The sequence below is a fragment of the Carcharodon carcharias genome, chromosome 9, assembly GCF_017639515.1.
Source record: "Carcharodon carcharias isolate sCarCar2 chromosome 9, sCarCar2.pri, whole genome shotgun sequence".
NCBI classification, from domain to species: Eukaryota; Metazoa; Chordata; class Chondrichthyes; order Lamniformes; family Lamnidae; genus Carcharodon; species Carcharodon carcharias.
In genome coordinates, this window is record NC_054475.1 from 123836340 (window position 1) to 123856653 (window position 20314).

The window sequence follows — 20314 nt, forward strand, 5'->3', positions numbered from 1 at the left end:
AAGAAAAGAAAAAAGTGCATCTACAAAAGCTGTAAATATGAATACTTTTGTTATTTTTTTCATAATAAATTTAATAAATTGCTTTGTTTGCATTTGTAGTTAAAATTGCCTGTGTAAATTTGTCATGCTGTAATTGTACCCTCCTGCCAGTAGTGGACAGTTTTGCATCTCTCATCTTCTCAGTCTGTGCACCATTCTTTCAGAGGAGTTATTAAATGGAGTTCCTCTCTGCCCTCTAGGGTTAGATGCTTAATATTCCTGGGTACAAGATATCCTGGAAAGATAGAAAAGAAACAAAGGGAGCAGGGTAATAGTTTTGATTAAAGGGAATGTTACAGTACTAGGGAGATGGAATGTCCTTGAGGAATTAGGGACAGAATCTATATGGTTGGAGTTAAGAAGCAGTAAAGGAGTTATTACACTACTTGACGTTTGCAAAGACCATCAAATAGTGAAAAGGAGTTAATTGAGAAAATTTGCAGGGAAAATACTGAGAGGCACAAGAATTATAGAGTAGTGGGAATGGGAAACTTTAACTAGCTCAATATTAAATGGGACAGCGATTGTGTTAAGGGTAGAGAAGGAGAGTAAGATCTGAATTGTGTTCAGGAGAACGTTCTTGATTCTGCCCAATGAGGAAAGGGGTATTGCTGAATTTAGCCCTGGAGAATGAAATGGATCAGGTGGAAAATGTCACAGTGGGGATCATCTTGGGAACAGTGGTCATAGTATAAGTTTTCAATTAGTTATGGAGAAGGGCAAGGAGTAAGCTAAGATATATAAAAAGATAATTAATTATAAGATGGAAACTATGGGAACAACAAAGTTGTTGAGAAACTAGATAAAAATAGATGAAGAGGAGATACTAAGAAAGATAAATCAGAATCATCAGTCGTCAGCCAGTTTGAGAACCAGACTCTGAAACTAGCTGCAAGCCATCAAGCAGCCAAAGTACTTAACCTGTTTCAGTTTCAAAGTTCACCTGAGAACCAATCTCCCAGATATTCGGCTACAAGAAACAATGCAATCTACTGAGAACCCTTCAATTTACAAGACCCTCACTTCAACTTTAAATCTTCAAATCCATTCAGGAAACAATAGGCCTGTCACATGGGCAACCGTAAATCATAAATCAAATACTGAATTAACTGTAATCTGTAAAAGTGCAATATCTTTATATGTATCCAATGTGTGTGTGTGTGTGTGTGTGTGTGAGTGAGTGTGTGTGAGAAACTGAGTGTGTGTTTGGGTGTATGTGTGTGAGAGAGAGACCGAGTATGTGTGTGGGTGTGTGCGCGCATGAGAGAGAGAGACCAAGTGTGTGTGTGTTTGTGTGTGTGTGTGTGAGTGTGTGTGAGACTGATTGTGTGTGTGGGTGTGTATGTGTATGTACGTGTGAGAAATCGAAGGTGTGTGTGTGAGAGATCACATGTGTGTGTGTCTGTGTGTGTGTGCGTGTGTGAGAGAGAGAAACCAAGTGTGAGGTGTGTGTGTGTGTGTGTGAGAGAGAGAGACCAAGTGTGTGTGTGTGGTGTGTGTGTGTGTGTGTGACTGAGTGTGTGCGTGAGATCAAGTGTGTGTGTGAGACAGAGTGTCTGATGTTACGTTCATTTGGGGGTAAGTGTGAGAATAAATAACTGCACTTATTTTAAAATCATGTAAGTTGCTGCTGAAATATTTAGTTGGAATACACACTCCAGAGGAAAGAAAAGATACACCTTTTTCAATACAAAATGTATTGGTTATGGGCAGTAAGTGAGCACATACATTTTGTCCGTGACACATGTGCTGGAAGACATTGTCCTGACTTGAAGGGTTCTGCACAAACCACCTGCCCCCAGACATTGGTGTAGCAGTTTGCATCCCTCTTGGACAACAGCTTGACCGTGAAGATCAACAGAGGTGACACAGAACAGAACAAGCTGCTGAAAGAGGAAGAAGGAGGGGTTGAAGGGTGCTCAGCAGGAGACAATATCTGCCCAGAGTGTTCAGTGAGCAATTCTCCTACCTGAATCTCAGTGAGCAGTAGTGTCAGCCATATTCACTTCAAGGACGTTCTCATTAAAATCTGCCACTTTTTGCAGCCACAACTGTAGCCTCAGAGCAGGGTGTGGCTGGCATTGCCAGCAGCTGTGAAGGTTGCCATGCTTGTGAACTTTTATACATATGGCTCCTTCCAAGCTGAAGCAGTGATATTTGCAACAACTCCCAGTTTGCTGGCCACTGTTGCTTAAAGAAGGTAATTGAGGCTCTGTATTTCAAGAGAGCTGATGACATTTCATTCTCTCTAACCAGAGACAAGCTGGAGGAGCAAGCGTATGGCTTCAAGAGGACTGCTGGCTTCCCCATGGGTACAGTGCCATTGACTGCATGTATGTTGCTTTGTGGATACTGTATGTCAACTCTGTCCTTTACTGCAAACGAAATTGATTTCAATCCCTCAACGTCCTGATGTTGTGTGACCATATGCAAAGTATCATGCAGGTTAATGCCTGGCAGTAGTCATGATGCCTTCATTCTGTAGCAGCCCACTGTACCATCTGTACTTGAGTCACCAGGGCACCAGGGCAAGTCAGAGGGTGGCTACTGGATGACAAGTACTATCTGCTGACCACATGGTTCAAGACTCAAGTGCGCATCCTAAGCAAATGTGGGTAGTGTGCATAGTGAAAGCCATGTTGCAAGTCCCATCTTCACATTGAGGATACCCTCCATCGTGTTGTGTGGCACTACCACCGTGTTAAATGGGATAGATTTTGAACAGATCAAGCAACTCAAGACTGGGAATCCATGAGACACTGCGGGCCATCAGCAGCAGCAGAATTGTACACAATCTGTAACCTCATGGCCCAGCATATCCCCCACTCTACCATTACCATCAAGCCAGGGGATCAACATTGGTTCAATGAAGAGTGCAGGAAAGCATGCCAGGAGCAGCACCAGACATACCTAAAAATGAGCTGTCAACCTGTTGAAGCTGTAACAGAGGACTACATGTGTGCCAAACAGCATAAGCAGCAAGCGATAGACAGGGCTGTGATCCCACAGTCAACGGATCAGATCTAAGCTCTGCGGTTCTGCCACATCCAGTTGTGAATGGTGGTGGATAATTAAACAACTCACTGGACGAGGATGCTCCATAAATATCCCCATCCTCAATATGGGGGAGCCCAGAACATTAGTGCAAAACATAAGGCTGAAGCATTTGCCAGAATCTTCAGCCAGTTGTGCCGCGTGGGTGATCCTTCTCGGCCTCCTCCTCAGCTCCCGGCATCACAAATGCCACTCTTCAGCCAACCCGATTCACTTCACGTGATATCAAGAAACCGTAAGACATAGGAGTAGAAATTAGGCCATTCGGCCCATCGAGTCTGATCTGCCATTCAATCATGTCTGATAAGTTTCTCAACCCCATTCTCCCACCTTCTCCCCGTAACCTTTGATCCCCTTACCAATCAAGAACCTACCTATCTCAGTCTTAAATACACTCAATGACCTGGCCTCCACAGCCTTCTGTGGTAATGAATTCCATAGATTCACCACTCTCTGGCTAAAGAAGTTTCTCCTCATCTCTGTTCTAAAAGGTCTTCCCTTTACTCTGAGGCTGTGCCCTTGGGTCCTGGTCTCTTGCACTAATGGAAACATCTTCCCCATGTCCACTCTATCCAGGCCTTTCAGTATTCTGTAAATTTCAATCAGATCCCCCAGCTGAAACAGCTGAAGGCACTGGATACTGCAAAGGCTATGGGTCCTGACGTTCCAGCAATTGTACTGAGGAATTGTGTTCCAGAGCTTGTTGCACCCCTAGCTAAGTTGTTCCAGTACAGTTACAACACTGGTATCTCACCAGCTATGTGGAAAATTGCTTAGGTGTGAGCTGTCCACAAAAAACAGGACAAATCTCACCTGGCCAATTGCTGACCATCAGTCTACTCTCCATCATTAGTAAAGTGATGGAAGGGGTCAGCAACAGTATGACCAAGCGGCACTTACTCAGCAATATCCTGCTCACTGACAGTCAGTTTAGGTTCTGCCAGCATCACTCAGCTCCTGACCTCATTACAGCCTTGTTCCAAACATGGACAAAGGAGCTGAACTCCAGAGGTGAGGTGAAAGTGACTGCCCTTGACATCAAGGCAGCATTTGACCATATGTGACACCAAGGAGCTTTAGTAAAACTGGAGTTAATGGGAATCAAGCGGAAAACTCTTCACTGGTTGGAGTCATAACTAGCACAAAGGAAGGGCTGTGGTTGTTGGATGTCAATCATCTCAGGTCCAGGACATCACTGCAGGAGTTCCTCAGGGTAGTGTCCTAGGCCCAACCATCTTCAGTTGCTTTATCTATGACCTTCCTTCCATCATCAGGTCAGAAGTGGGGATGTTCGCTGATGATTGTACAATGTTCAGTATGATTCACAACTCCTCAGATACTGAGGCAGTCCATGCCCAAATACAGCAAGACCTGGACAATATCCAGGTTTGGGCTGACAAGTGCAAGTAACATTCATGCCACACAAGTGTCAGGCAATGACCATCTCCAACAAGAGAAAATCTAGCCATCTCCCCTTGACATTCAATGACACTACCATTGCTGAATCCTCCACTATCAATATCTTGGGGGTTATCATTGATCAGAAACTGAACTGGACTAGCCCTATAAATACTGTGACTACTAGAAAAGGTCAGAGGCTAGGAATTTTGTGGTGAGTAACTCACCTCCTTACTCCTCAAAGCCTGTCCACCATCTGGAAGGCACAAGTCAGGAGTGTGACAGAATAATCTCCATTTGCCTGGATGAGTGCAGCTCCACCAATACTCAAGATGCTTAACATCATCCAGGACAAAGGAATCATTGGCACCTCACCCATCACCATCAACATTCACTCCCTCCACCACTGGTGCACAGTGGCAACAGTGTGTAATACAGGATGCACTGCAGTTGCTCACCAAGACTCCTTCAACAGTATGTTCGAAACCCATGAGAAGGACAAGGGCAACTGCCTGCAAGTTCCCCTCCTAGCCACGCACCATCCTGATTTGGAATTTTATTGCCGTTCCTCCGCTGTTGCTGGGTCAAAATCCTGCTGAACTTCCTTCCTAACAGCACTGTGGCCATATCCATGAGGCTGCAACGGCTCAAGAAGGCAGTTCACCACCACCTTCTCAAGGGAAATAAGAGATGGGCAACAAATGTTGGCCTTGCCAGTGATGCCCACATCCCATGAGAGAACAAATAAAAAATACACTCTCTTCTGCAACTAGTTCCAGTATCTGCTGCAGCCAGGATGCAGAACCTCCCCTTTAAGAGGTGTAGAATAGCTCTTAAGTAGTGCACGCTAGCTTTTTCTTTTGCTAACACAAAGTTTGTGAGGTGCCTGCATTGGAAACAGCAAGAGTGGATTAATCGCACATTGCAATCCTCATGCTCATTTTCAGAACTTATTGAATTTCACAGTGATATGATTCTATAATCCTATGCTACAATGGATTCTATCTCTTTGCTTCCCCAATTGCACAAATTAACCATGCATTATAATAGAAAGGAATGTTTCTATTCAGCAATGTTTACAATGCCCCATGAAGTGCTCAGGCTGACACAGAAAGTGCAGTGTCAGGCAATATCACTGCAGCCTGCAGTTATGTGCCTCATTGTACCATGTGCAGGACATCATGCTCGCAAAGCAGTATAGGATATTCCAACAGTCTGATTAATATCTCGTCGTTCTGATGCTAATTCCAACCAGCTGTTCTTGATATTTTCTTCTGTGCATGGCTTACAATAAACACATTTTTCCCCAGAAGAGTGGCTTGAAGCTTTTGATTCTCCCCTCATTCTGCAGCCATATTGACAAGAAAAATCCCTTATCAGTACATTTCCCTGCCCCAGTAGCTCCTGTGCCAGGCTGAGCCCAGAAGGAAAAAACATTAAAAACCAGGAAATACGAACACTGGTCCAAATTGGTCTTGTATACCTTAAAATGGAACACCAGTAAAACTGGGAAATAAGAGCGCTGGTCCAAACTGTCTTTTTTTCCTTCTGGGAGTTTTGTTCAACAATCTGTTGCACATGTAAGCAGCTAGTAATGAAGCACCAGGCCCTGTGCAAACCCAACACCCAAGGGCAAAAGACATTATCCAAAATATTGGTTACCATTTTATGACAGAGGCTGTATCGGAAAAACTGAGATGACACAATAAACATCCTCCCAGCAGTCAGAAATAGCAAGGCAAACAAGAAAACAAAGTGCAGGTGAAGGCTCCTAAAATTTGTAAACTCATATGTCACTGGAAATTTAACAGCTCTTTAAACACACTACATCCCCCCCCTCAATGTTCCCTCAAACATTCCTTTGCTGCATACAGTCCCTTGTTTGTACTGTGTGTTTCCTTTAAGTGTGCCTTGCAGCCACCTATGTATCTTAAAGAGACTGCTGCTTGTATGCAGCCTCCTGTGCAGCACGTTCCTGTTGGTGTAAGACCTTGCATTTGTGCAGCTTAGAGGGAACATTGCTCTCCTTTTCTTGTGACATGCATCTAGAACCTCACCCTTAAACCAAGGGCATGGCTTCATACGACATCATTAGTGTGACAGCAAGTACACCTATCTGAGGCTTTGTGCTGTGGGTTCTTTAAATGTCTCAATAATGAGACCTTGAGACTTCTATATTTAAACATGAACCCTTTATTGTTAACCTTTAAATATTTACAGATCCCAGGTTACTCTCATGCATGGTGCTTTTCCATATAGTTAGGCTGCTTTCAGAGTGTTATCTCTGGACTGTTCTCACTGAGCCTAATACCATGTGACTCTATGCACCATGCTGTGTACAGTGCTATTCTCCAGTCCCATTTTAACCATTGCTCTGCTGGGCACCTTTGCATTACAATGGTATACAGGCACATACCACAACTGGAGCAGTGTAGTTTTCATCTGTTCATCTGATTGGCTATGCTTCTTCTGTGTGTGAGCCTGGGATGCTAGGGTCAGGAAAATTGCCCCTATTGAATTATGAAAAAGACATTGAGCCAATAAACCAGGCTGACACTTCTATGTGGCACTAAAGGTAGGCAGCTGGAGCTATTCTTCAAATGCAACTCGAAACCAAGCTATCCTCTCTCATTCCCCTGTGAATGAAAATGTTTGGGACTATCTGAAAAAGAAGATCAGCTGTTCTGACCACCATTCCTCTTTCTACCAACAAAAGAGATTAACTGGTCATTCATCTTAGTTCTGGTTGTGGGATCTTCCAAAGGCAGCTCTATTTAGCTACATCGCAAGAGTGATGCACTTCAACATAATCTATTCTATATGAAGTCCCAAGGGGTGTTAAAATGTGCCAAATAAATACAAATTCTCTCTGATATGTTCTGGGATTATAAGATTATGTTTTCGTCCTTAGAAGTTTCAAGTGGATGGTGGAGGTGAGGATGCTAAAGACTTATGCTGGTGTTTTAAAACTTGTAGATTTGTTGAAGAGATAAACAACTTCACTAAAGTATGACTGCGGACCTCCATCCTATTTCATATAACTGCTTAAAAGGTGATATAAACCTACATTGGGAATTTCCACAGGGACTGTCCAGTCATTTGCCACATCTTAGTACTGCTTCACCGAGGTTTCTGACAATCTTATGCTGAAATTGTGAGAAGTCCCACTGAATTCCTAACTACCCAGTATTTGGAAGATAATATCTATCTGCTCACTTCACAAAATTATACTCAAATGCTTAATAGGTTTATATGAAGGTAAATAAACACCACAATCAAAATAGCAGAGAGTAGCAGATTGTAAATTAATACTCTATGGTGTTCATTTATTAAAATGGATCATTTCAAGGCATTTTACTTGCATGTATTGTGGTCCTTTTGTACATGGCATAGCTTCCTATGTGATGTTGTGCTTGAACTCTATTTTGTATAAAGGACTCCATCTTGTGCTTAAAAGACAGCTTCTTCAGAAATTGGTTGAAACAGCCATTATTTGGAAAACGGCCAACAGAAGTCCAAATCTCCAAGGCCCCTTTGTAATGCTGGTGCTGAGTGTCATCATATTCTGATTCCTTGTGTACTTGTGGCTTTCTAATTCATACAACTATCTATTTGACAAGTAGACTTTATCTTTTTATCTTTTCTATATGGGCAAGGAGTCAAAGCAACCTTTTCATTTGACCTGATATCCATTATTTCAAATTTTATCAGGAAATTCTAGAAGTATGTTTAAAGGAGCACATGTTAGTTTGAACAGTACAAAGTGTCTATAAATGTATGGGCTTTCCCAAATATTATGACTTGTATACACAGCAGCCTGTCTCACTGGGATTGATCAATCTTTAAATGCAAATGTATGCAAAGAGAACCTCTGTGCAATTTACATAAAAACAGTATAATTGACACACCTGGTCATCTGGTTAAATACCTAACCTCAAAAATATCAAACAGAGAGAAATTATCAGAATACATGTCTCTGAGGAAGTTGAGGGAAATGAACTGGCAGTGTTTCCAGCTATGGAAACTTCCAATTTAAATTCCCATTGAAGATCAAGAGTGTGTACAGAACCAACATATAAGGATACTGGTACCAATTAAGGGACAATATAATTGCCATCTTAAAATTCTTCAGGAAATAAGTTGTTCTGCAGGAGGCTTGAATTGAAGTGTGCTCAAACACCTTTTGCAAGATGTCTCGATTGACCTTCTGTAACATGCTGAGGCTTTGATGTAGTCATTTGTTTTTCCCAAATCAGAAAATGTATATGCTAGCTGGCCACAATTAGGATAAGAACATGTTTAGTTGGCTATATAAGAAGGATGTTTCTTCCCAGTTCATTGACATGCTTTTGCATGCAGAACAACTGACCTACAAGGACCTGACCTGACTCAATGAAGGCACATATGTTCTTGTTACATGCAGTATTTCTTAAGCCATTAAAAGTGCAGTTTTCAGCAGGCTGGATCAAGGGAAATGGTTCACGAGCAGCAAGTAGGATTGCAGACTTCTGCATCCTATTAACAGAGGCTATCAGTGAATTTCATACAGACCAGGTACTTCAGAACCACAATTTGTGGTTAAATATATTGACGATCTAGGGTTGTATCAGTAGAACTTAACATCGGTTATCTTATGTTATTTACTATGATTTTCTTTTACTGTGTTAATTCTCAAAATCAAAACATGAATTTTGAGAGGAATTTAAAGCCAGCTATAAAATCATTGCATGAGATTATAGATTACAGACTGAGAGAGGGAATGCTGCTTAACACGCTAATTCTAGTGCACAAAACAGGTATAACTACTGCAAATAATGTTATCCAATAGTGTTACCATTTATTTGGAGAGTTTAGTAAATTCTTTGTTGGGTTATTGGAAGAAGATGGTTTGTGCTTGCTCTTAGTATCTCTTTAACTATCTTAGTACCAGACAACTGTAGAAAGATGCATGGCATCCCTTGGTGTTCTAGCTCTTTCTATATCATGGAAGATTTTGTGCGCCACGTCAGGATATCTTTCTGGATGACCTGACACTTGAAGAACTTAGAGCGGGCCTGTGGTAACTGGAACACCACAGGGCATGCTCCAGATGGGAAAACCAGTTCAACTGGTCCACCTGAGCCAGTTGTCCTCCAGAAATTAGAATACTGGGCCAATCATGATCAGTTCAACTGGTCATGATTGGGTCCCAAGCTTTCATCAGTAGATACTAGGGGGAGACAGTGGCAAAATAGCATTGTCACTGGACTATTATTCCCGAGACCCAGGGTAATGCTCTGGTGACCTGGGTTTGAATCCCACCATGGCAGATGGTGAAATTTGAATTCAATTAAAAAAATCTGGTAGGCAGGAATGTAGGGTTGAGGTTACAATCAGATCAGCCATGATCTTATTGAATGGCGGAGCAGACTCCCGGGGCCGAATGGCCTACTCCTGATCCTAATTCATGTGTTAGTATGTAAGCACCATTAATGAGCATTAGCATGATTATGTACTCAAGCGAAGAAAAAACATATGTGTGTGTGATTTGGGTGGGTCAAGTGTTTGATGCAGCTAAATAAAACAAAGACTCTGAAAATAGTGATTGCACTATAATTTTCAAATTTTATTGGGATGCAAGAAAAACACAGTTAAATCGGTTAGATGACAGCTGGAATCTGTTTTATCTAGAAAATGCAAATTCACACTGAAACATTATTTACATGATAAATGTTTTGCTAGTTTTCGATCTTTTATTGAGATCTTGGATTTTCTCTGAGATACAATTATTCATCCTTCTGGCCTCTTTTCTGATAGACTTTACACTTAGCCTCTGGGTGTGGAGGTGATGAGTGAAACATGCTTTGACAAAATGAGAGGAAAGGATTAAGCTTGGAATTATCTGAACCTTAAGCCACAGTAGGAAATGGACTTTGAAAAAAGGTACCATGAGAGAGATTTGTAGATTAGAAACACAGAACCTCTACTGGAAAATCTGACAACAATTTAAGATAAGAAATGCCTGTGAATTGTTACCTTTGTCTTTTCCCTGTATAATTTGAACTTTCAGTCAAATAATTTTTTAAACTGGACACAAACAAACTATTAAAATGGCCGCTGCAAATCATGTGACCTTTGACATTTAAATCTCAAGTGAATATCTAATTGAAGATAGGCATTCACAGCCATCTAGGGAATTCACACTACCCTTTGTTTAAGGATGGATCAGACCAAAAAGACTCAACTCTCTCTGTTTCACCCTGGGAAAATAGGGTGTCAAAATTCGATATGTGTAAGATGGATGTGAATGGATCCCACCAGCCTTCCATTTTATTATGCAGGTTTTCCTCGTCTAAACTAGGCTGGGTAAATCTCAAGGTATCAAATGACATCACAGGATGATTAGAATCAACATGCACACCATCCTCTGTTTGGAAAAAGGACTTTGAACTTGTGGAGGTCACATGATTAGGGAACCATTTTTTGTCTTCCTTTAAAACCAGCAAGAAGCTGCTTTCAGTCGGAGTTCCACCAAAAGATATCAAATTAGCTGCACATCGTCCAAGCAGCCAAGGTAACAAACAGCAATGCCTTGAAAGTGGGAAATCCTAATAGAGAGAGAAGAACTCCTGAACCTGTTCCAGTTAAGGTTCACCAAAGAACCAGCCTCCTAGAAATTCAACCATAAGAAACCTCACAGTCTACCTAGAATCCTTCACTTTACTAATCCCTTTCTTCAACTTCAAAGCATTAAGACCATCCAAGAAACTATATGCCTGCCTCATGGGAATGTAAATGAGAGACTGAGATGTTTGTAATCTGTAACAGTATATTAGCTTCATCTGTATCTAATCTTTGTGAGAATATGTGTGAGGCATCATGTTTAATTTGGGGGAAACTGTGTGAGAATAAATAACCTTCTTTATTTTAAAACTCATAATAGCTTGCTGCTAAATTATTTAATTGGCACACACACTCCAAGGGTAAGAAATACACAACCTTTTACACAAACATATTGATCACGGGCTATGAAAGGAAACAAATAAATTCTGGCCATGACACCTTTCTAAGAATTTAACTTCCATGATGAGAGTGGAGGCTTTGCAGTACCTCCAGCATTGATAAACACTGGGCATGATCTCTCACAGATCGAAGTGTCCCTGAGCAGATGGCAACAACTAGGGACTTAATGAATAAGAAATAAACCCTTTGGATGTGTACAGAATTCCACATTTTCTCTGGGATCCCAATACCATCCTGCATTGCACCCGCAAGTAAAATCAGGGACATACCCAGCAGTCTGCATGCAAAACTGGAACACAATACAGACTCTACTTAAGTGCAGACTCTACATGAAGACAGACTATTTAATCGTTCAGTCTCACTAAATGGCTTAAATCATAGGCAACGAAGGCATGTTTAACATTATAGTCACCTACTCTCAGAATGACTCATCTTCACTAAAGGACTTTTGCTTAAATCAACAATGATTTGCAAATGTTTTGAAAATTAATCATAAGGATCATTACCTTGCCACCAGTTGGTGTGTACCATTGATCACTGGTTGCCTCTTTGAGTTCCAAAATATTGGGGCTTGACTCTGGGGGTGTTAGTGGTACATCTTCATGCCTAGTCATGTCTGACACTTGCTGCAACATAATGAAAAATAATTGGCGTTAAGTAGAGGCCACTTGCGCAATTCCAATTTACTCTATCATCTGTTTCTGATCAAAGCTATGCTGCATTAGTCACAGAAGAGGTGTACTATGTAACATTAAAATATCAGTTATATAAATATACACACAGTTACGTAAATAAATATATTAAAAAAAGATTTTTGAGAGTACAACGCTTGGAGCTTGAAGTTCGTAGGTTTCTCCACCTTCTGCGAGAGGGTTGCCCTCTCTTCTTTCATCCTCCTCTTCTCCTCATCCTTCATCTGTTCCCAGGACTGGGAAGGCAAAGGTTCCAGTTCTGATGGGGGAGGCTCAGCTACCAACTGCTTTTTCTGGGACTAGGAAGTTGGGGTCTTGGCCCGATTTAAATCCTCCTTTTCCCTTGCAGCATTCTTTTGTTCATAATGGCTGAGAGCTGTTGTAATCAGACCACCTTCATTCAGGCAGACTTTTCCCTCTTCCAGAAAGGGGATATTAGAACATTTCAAACACAGCCATAGAGCTTTGAATTGAGGTCTTGTAAATTATTTGCAATGGAAATCAGTGAGGAACTATTTACCCTGGCCGCATTTGCATCCTTGAGTGCCCTCTTCATCCTTGCTGGAGTTGTCTTGGGGGGTGTCATTGCCACTGCTGCTGCTCTTGACTATGGTATCCGCAATCTTGGGCACCCTGAACTTTGAGCCGCTCTGTAACTTCTGTCAAATCTCTTCACGAGAGTCAATGGAGCAAGAACAATATGTTACAATGTTACTTGGCACATTTTAGATTTACTTGTCTAGTTGTTCGGAACATTATATCGCATTTTCAGGCAAATAAAACAATTGGTTTCAATAAAAGACAAAATGCTAAGATTCACAAATCTGCTTGGCCATTTTGGCAAAAAGCTAAAGTTTCCTCACATCTTTGAAATCTACCTGGGAGCATGAGGATTTGAGCTTTGTCCATTGTCCATTCTTCTACTCTCCTTCCCCGAGTTGTAGTCAACTGATTCATCACTTGATGGAATTGCAGCAAGTATACCTTAGATTCTTGATGAGATGAGTTGTCGAAATTTTTGACATCCTCTGCACTGTGTACAATTCGACATACATTATTGAGGAATCTAACGTAGGTGAACTCAGCAACAGACATGATGTGAGAGCAATAGATATTTTGCCTGTTAGTTGGGAAAGCAGTAGACTATGTTGTCAAGTAGCCAACTGTCTGCAAAAGTTGTAAAAATTTGCTGGTCTCTACATTTTATATGTTTCCTGGACAACTTGTTCAAAATAAGTGAGTGAGCAAAACTATGGCAAATGGAGTTCAATACAGGCAAGTGTCAGGTCATCCAGTTTGGATCTCAGAAAAATAAATCAGAGTATTTTGTAAATGGTGAGAAACTACAAATTGTGGAGGAGCAAAGAGATGTGGGAGTCCACGTTCATAAATCCTTAAAATAGACAACAGAACTGAATGGATACAATTATCAGGAAAGGTTAAACAGCCAAGGGCTATAAAAAAGAGAAGACTAGAGGTGACCTGATATAGGTCTTTAAAACTGCAGGGGCTTTGAGGAATCAATTATGAGAGCAGGCTGTATAAACTTTACTGTATTCTCTTGAATATAAGTGATTGAGCAGAGATCTTATTGAGAAGTTTAAAATGTTAAAAGGAATTGATAGATAGACCAAGAAATACTATTTCCTCTGGAACAAGGGCACATAACCTTAAAAATTGAGCTGGGCCATTCAGGAGTGAAACCAGGAAGCACATTTACACATAAAGCATGTTAGAAATCTGGAATCCTTTCACACGAAAGGCTGTGGATGCTGGAACATCTGGATCGATGGATTTTTATATGGTAAGGATATCAAGGCTGAGGAGCAAGGTGGAGTAATTTGGGTTGAAATACAAACCAGCCATAATCTAACTGAATAGCAGAACCGGCTCAAGGGATTGAATTGCTTACTCTTGTTTCTATGGCCAGGATTTTATGACCACTCCCGCCTGACGGGATATTATGGTCCTGCCGAACTGAATGGAGATTTAAATGGTTCTCCGCATCCGTTGTGGGGAAACACGCTGTGGCGGGGCCATAAAATTCTGGCCTATCTTCCTAACTGCAGCATCTGGTCCAAAACGGGTAATGAGCCTACTACATTAGCTAATGAGACTTGTTACCAGTCTTGGGCTTCTAAATGAAAATGATAAGCTGTGTATAGCTTCTGTAGTATCAAGTAGTGCTCTTTTAAAAACTTGTTTCAGGAGTCTTTCTGATTGAAAACTAATGAAAAGAAATTATTTTACTTAAGTTTAAAAGCTATAAATAACTGAATAACACAGGAGTGTTTGCTAGTTGCCAACCTTGGCTGGCAAAACATCCGCCTGTGTGGTGTAGATTGTTAAAACTGAAACAGTGGGTTACTGATTGCTGTCGTGTAATACTGGCATGCACTGAAGCAAAGTTACAACTCCAGGTTAGAGATAGTGCTATTTTTGCTTTGCCATTATAAAGTCCTTGTCTTGTGTGTGACTTTGATTTATCTGCAGCTTGAACACATTATACAGGGATGGGGGGCTTCAGTTGCATGAAGAGTAGAGAAACTGAAATTATTCTCTTTCGAGCTAGAAGGGTTAAAGGGAGATTTAATAGGACTGTTCAAAATCATGAGAGGTTCTAATAGAGGAAATGTGGAGGAATTGTTTCTAATGGCAGGAGGCTTAGTAACCAGAGGACACAGATCTAAGATCAGTGGCAAAAGAACCCAAAATTTTTTGAGCAGTGACTTGTAATGATCTAAAATGGGATATTGGATGGTTTGATAAAGCTGGTTTGGAATGTTTGTTTTGTGGTGCACATTCTGCATTGTGGACAAGAGGACACTATGATTATCAGCGACAGGGGGAGGGAAGGTGTGGGATTGTTGATGAATAGGGAATTGAGGTTGTGTTTACTGATACCGCAGACAGCTGAGTCAATCTTGAACAGCCCAGGGAGAAAAGTGATGTGTTGATTATCTACTTATATTTCCCATGATCATGCTCTTCGTCTCCTCTTCCTTTTCAGCTGTTTACCATACACCTGGTGGCAAGGGCTATACCCTCAGAATGACAAAGTTATGCAGGATGCAATGGACCACCATATATCTTGATATCCACTCTGCCACAGACTGTATGGCTCCACCAGAGCAGTTCAGGAGGCAGAAGCATTGCTTAAACAGCTCAGTAGCCTACCTAATTACATTTTGTGTGGCAGCACAGCTTTCATTATATGTATGCTGTGCATGCTTGTGTCACAGGAATCATGAGCCATGTGGTCAGCAGATAACCCTTGTTACCGACCCCTTGATTTGCTTTTGTAGCTGAAGTGCTGATGGGATAGAGGATTAATGTAGAATGACAGTATTATGACTGCTTCCAGGAAACCCAGCATTGAACTATATGATATGCTGAATATAGCCGCACACCAGCTAAATGTTAAAGAGGTGAAATTCCTTCTGCTTGTGGTCCATCATAGAAATGACATCCAGCACTCCCAAAGTGACATGTGTACAGTCAATGGAACGCTCCATCATTGGGAAGATTGCAGTCTTGTGAAGCTGTGTGCTCCCTCAGCCTGCTTCTCTCGGGGAAGAGACAATAAGGCGTGTTTAGTTCTTTTTGCATAAAGGGACTCAGTGACCACCACACTCACCATGAACGCCCCCTCTCCCTCTAGCCCCCACCCCCACCCCCAACCACCCCATTTATGCAATAGTGTATGGCGAACTGGCAGATGCTGCAAGTATCACCTGATTCAACTAGGAAGGAGGCAGATGCATAAATGTTCGTGGCCACAGTCACTTCCACAGCCACTGACAGTGTGGTTCTTGCCCTGTTCTGAGGCTGTGGTTGTGGCTGCCACAGGTAGAAGATTTCAGTGGGCATGTTTTTATCTAAGTGCAAACACCTGATGCACTTTTCCTCACTGATGTTCAGGTAGGGAGAGTGCTTCTCGAAGTGAATATGGTCTCCGGCTAAAAGCCTTCCTTCTCCCTCCTCCAGCAGCTTGCCCTTCTCTGTGTCACCTCTGTCATTCTCCCTTCCATACTGTAAACCATTGGGGATGGAGACTACAGCATCCAGGACTGGAAGGGAGTGGTCTAAATAGAATTCTCAAAGTCTGGACCAAGCACTTCCTGCCTCACCACTCCCTGTGGACTTCATCAACTTTAAATGCAAAACAAACTGCCAACCACTTCAACAAACTTAGCAAGAGCCAGCAGAAATCAATCAGCATCCAATCTGGAATGCTTTCTTTGACTAGGCCTTGTCAGCATCTTTCTGGCATGTTTAGCTTGGCTCAATTATTTTCTGATTGTATAATTTTAAGGCCACAGTTTTAAGATTGTTGTTCAGAGAGACCATTAGCTAGAAGACAGAGCTCCTAAATGAGAATGCTGATTAGCTTCAAGATCTGCCTATTCTGTATACTGTCAGGAACAATTTGTAACTTTAAGTTTAATTTATATTTGTATTTGTATATTAAGAAAGGTGGAATATGGTTTCAGTTTCACTTGGTTTTTTTTGTGAGTTTGGTGCCAGGAAATCTGGAGGGCAGCCTAGCAAAAATGTCAGGTTTTCTGAATGTGTTTGTATACATCCATTTTCAATGAGGTTTTACAACCCTTGAGTGAAGAAATGGGTTACAAAGGGGTCAGTAGTTAGTGATTTTGGGAAAAAACATAAAGTAGAAAGAAACAGTGCAGTTGCCTAGCGACAGGGTCCAGTGACATGCAGAGACATAGGGAAAGGCAGACAAGAAGTTCAGAGTGTGTATGACAGAGACAGAAGACAGGAGTTCTAAGCTCCTTGACAAGAAATACTGTCAGGCTGCTGAGGAACTGAGTTTAAGCAACTAATGTGTATGCTCTGCGTTCGAAGAAATACTGAGTTTAGAATACAGTTTTGAGTGTCTCAGGGAGAGATACCAGCTGGGGAAAAAGCATCTCGTGAATGCTCAGGAATCCACTGGAAGGAAACGATTTGCAACTGGGCCAGCCTAAGCAAGAAGCCTTGGTGTTAAGATAGTGGTAAATCTTCACTGGATTTTTGAGTCTGAAAGTGTGCTGCTGGGATAAAAGGAATAGTGTGAGTTTGACTCATTTACTGGTGTTTGTATTGAGGTCTTTCCAACCTCTTTGTCTGGTGTACTCTAGTTCATTTTTCCTGGTTTAATAAATGTTTTATTCTTTATGTTAAAAGTTCATCAGTAAACTGCTGTTAACTTGTTCAGTAACTTTCTTCCGCAGTTTCAGAAAAGAAAAACAAAGCCAGGTTTCACTCTGGGATTTGACTTTTCCAGTATTAACATCAGCTGGGATTGTAACAATACTTGTGTTGCACTCTCCCTGAACAAACACTAACATCCTACCCAAGATGGCATTTGGCGGGGCCTGTATTGGAAGTGTGTGTAAAATCTGTGGACATCATTTTGGATCCAAAATGACACCCGTAGCACAGGACATATGTGTGCTGTCTATGGAACAGAATTTTGCGGTTCATAATTCTCAGTTTATGATTGTCAGATTTTCTCATTTTAAGACTATGGTTATAAGATCCTAAAATTATAAAACATTCTAAGATTCCACAATGCCAGAACTTGAGTATTGCTGAAAATGTCAGAATTATGATTCTAATTTTTTATAATTCTAAACCTCTAAGATTCTAAGATTGTCTAATTTTAAGATTATGATTGTCTAATCCGCTAAAGCTAAAAGTCTATGATTCTGAGATCCTATCATTTATGGATATGATCCTAAAATTGCATTTTTAGATTCTCTAATTTTAAGGCTATGTTTGTAAAGTTGTGCAAAGCTCTATAATTTTAAGATTTTATAATTGCAGCTATGATTCTAAGACTGTATAAGGCTCGATTATTTTCTGACTGTATAATTTTAAGGCTACAATTTTAAGATTGTAAAATTCCAAGAATCCATGCTTCTATAATCTCGCGTTGCTGCTCGGGATTTGAGTATTTCATGTTAGAGAATGTTGTTTGAACCTTGCTGTTTCCGCACTGGGCAGTAGAGTTCTGTCTGCTGTGTTCTCTGTTCTCGCTCTCCTGCTGGCGGCCGCTACATTTCTGGCATTCCACCGTCACACGTTCAGGTTAAACCATGGTGATTAAAGTTTTCATCGCATCCTCTTCTGGCTCTAAAGCGGTAAGAAAATACTGCATAGAAAGAATTTACAAACTATCCTTTATATGGTGCAGGCAAAAAAAAACACGAAACAAATAATAACAACGAAACTTAATTGAAACGAATTTCATTTCTTCCCAGCGGGTTGACTGGTTGAGTTTGGGGTTAGTTTCTGCAAGTGAATCTGATTACCGTTCAAGCATTGGGGCGGTAGTTTTAATCTTAAATATTTGGGGATACTTCTTCCCCTTTAAACATTTTTTTGGACGGCTGACAATTACTTGGGCAGTCTCTAAAGAGCGTTGGATTCCCCGAATGGCTTTGATCTGTTGCAGAACCGATGTTGCATTTACAAATGGCAGTATCTAAATATAATGGACAATGTTCATTTTCATTTAATTCTATCCCCTGCTTCTGCCAGTGTAACAACGCTATCAGTTGATTGAGACTATATGTGCGTGTGATGGGGGGCGGTGGGGGTTGTGGAATGGCCCTGATTGGTGTTTCGTTCTGCTGGTTTTCAGGGTTTTGAGTATTTCATGTTAAACAGGCAATCTAAACTTCAGTGGCTGCAGAACATATACACCGATGTCTCCCGTCATTCTGGCGTGGGACAGCTGTACTGGACCTGAAGCCAAGTTTTTGCAGAGTTGTACAGTAATGATAATACAAGTTAATTTAGTGGTATAATATATTCATGCCCTGAACAGTTCATATAGCTCCTATGCCCCAGTTTCAATGTACTTGACTATAGCTTGTTTTGTTTTTCCACTATATAGAGCTTCCAGTTCAGGTTGCCATCTATTGTAAACACATTTAACCCAGATTACCAGGAATTTAAACATGAATCAGATCTCTGGTGGGACCTTTTAACTTTTGGAATCTTGCAAAAATGAAAAGCATGACTTTGAAGAATTTGGAAAGGTTTATACAATATGGAAAAGCCAGTTGACAGTGCCTTATTCTCAGAGCTCGGGATGGATGGGCAATAAATGTGCTGTGATAAAGTCTTGCTGCTTTCCAAGCCTCCAGGTTTAGATTTTTACAGGTCAGAAGTCAGGCCTCTCTTGCACATTGACATTGTGCAATTAGGGTAATCTACAATGTGTATAAAGGTGAAACAAAAAATCCGCATTCATTGGTAACCATTCAACACTGTTTAACCAATAAACATTTTGTGAAAGGTCTAGAGTCAGTTTGTTATCTCATTTTAAACCTACCTGATGTTGAAATTAAAGTAACATTTTAGTTTTGTCACAACGAAAAGAACAAACTTGCATTTATATAGCACCTTTCACATTCTCAGAAAAATGCTTTGCAGTCAATGAATGTACTTTTGAAGTGTAGTCACTGTTGTGATGTAGGGAAACACAACTTTGCACATCATTCAGGTTCCACAAGCAGCAATGAGATAAATAATCAGATAATCTGTTTTAGTAGTCTGGTTGAAGGATAAATATTGGTTGAGATATTGAGAGGCCACTGCTCTTTGAATAGTGCAATAGAATCCAACTGAGAAGACAGACAGCGCTTCAGCATAATATTTCAATAGAAAGTTGGTATTTCCCAACAATATAGTACTGCACTGGAGTGTCAGTCTGGATTGTGTGCTCAAGTCTCTTGAATGGGACTTGAACCTACGATTTCTGACTTGAAGTGAAACTGCAATCAGTACTGATTAAACAGCTGTACAAAGCAGTTTCCATTGCTAGCAATGTTCCATCTACAATTAACATGGAGCAACATTATATATAAAATGGTGCTTGGGAAATAACATGGGGAATGAAGGAACAACTTATCAGTAAATTAGCTAGGAGAGGGAGAAGATGGGTCTAAGATGGTGAACAGTGTACTTCTGAAGGTGAGTGTAATGGTCAGGCCTGGTTCAAAGACTTGAAGTAAAATGGAACGGGATGCAACCAAAGCAAGTTGGACAAAAGCACAGTGCTGTTATCGGCCTTTGGTTAGTGGCAGCACTATCAATTCTGAGTCAGGAAATTGTGG

The 20314-nt window shown here is 41.0% G+C and overlaps 1 protein-coding gene and 2 long non-coding RNA genes across 3 annotated transcripts in view; 1 reads left to right on the forward strand and 2 right to left on the reverse strand.

Annotated features, from left to right (window-relative positions):
- Nucleotides 1-10137: 10137 nt before the first annotated feature.
- LOC121282167 lies at nucleotides 10138-12845 on the reverse strand. Its single transcript, XR_005944009.1, has 3 exons — nucleotides 12706-12845; nucleotides 12000-12119; nucleotides 10138-10332 (listed from the first exon to the last, which is right to left on the reverse strand). It is a non-coding gene; the product is annotated as an uncharacterized LOC121282167 (long non-coding RNA).
- Nucleotides 12846-13069: 224 nt separating this feature from the next.
- Nucleotides 13070-20314, reverse strand: part of LOC121282166 — a 65779-nt gene continuing 58534 nt past the window's right edge. The window contains exon 3 of the long non-coding RNA XR_005944008.1: nucleotides 13070-13218. This is a non-coding gene — a long non-coding RNA (uncharacterized LOC121282166). The remainder of the gene's footprint in view (nucleotides 13219-20314) is intronic.
- Nucleotides 18166-20314, forward strand: part of LOC121282165 (SH3 domain-binding glutamic acid-rich-like protein) — a 65164-nt gene continuing 63015 nt past the window's right edge. The window contains exon 1 of the mRNA XM_041195710.1: nucleotides 18166-18331. Coding sequence (XP_041051644.1) covers nucleotides 18287-18331 — 45 coding nt within the window. The 5' untranslated portion in view covers nucleotides 18166-18286. The remainder of the gene's footprint in view (nucleotides 18332-20314) is intronic.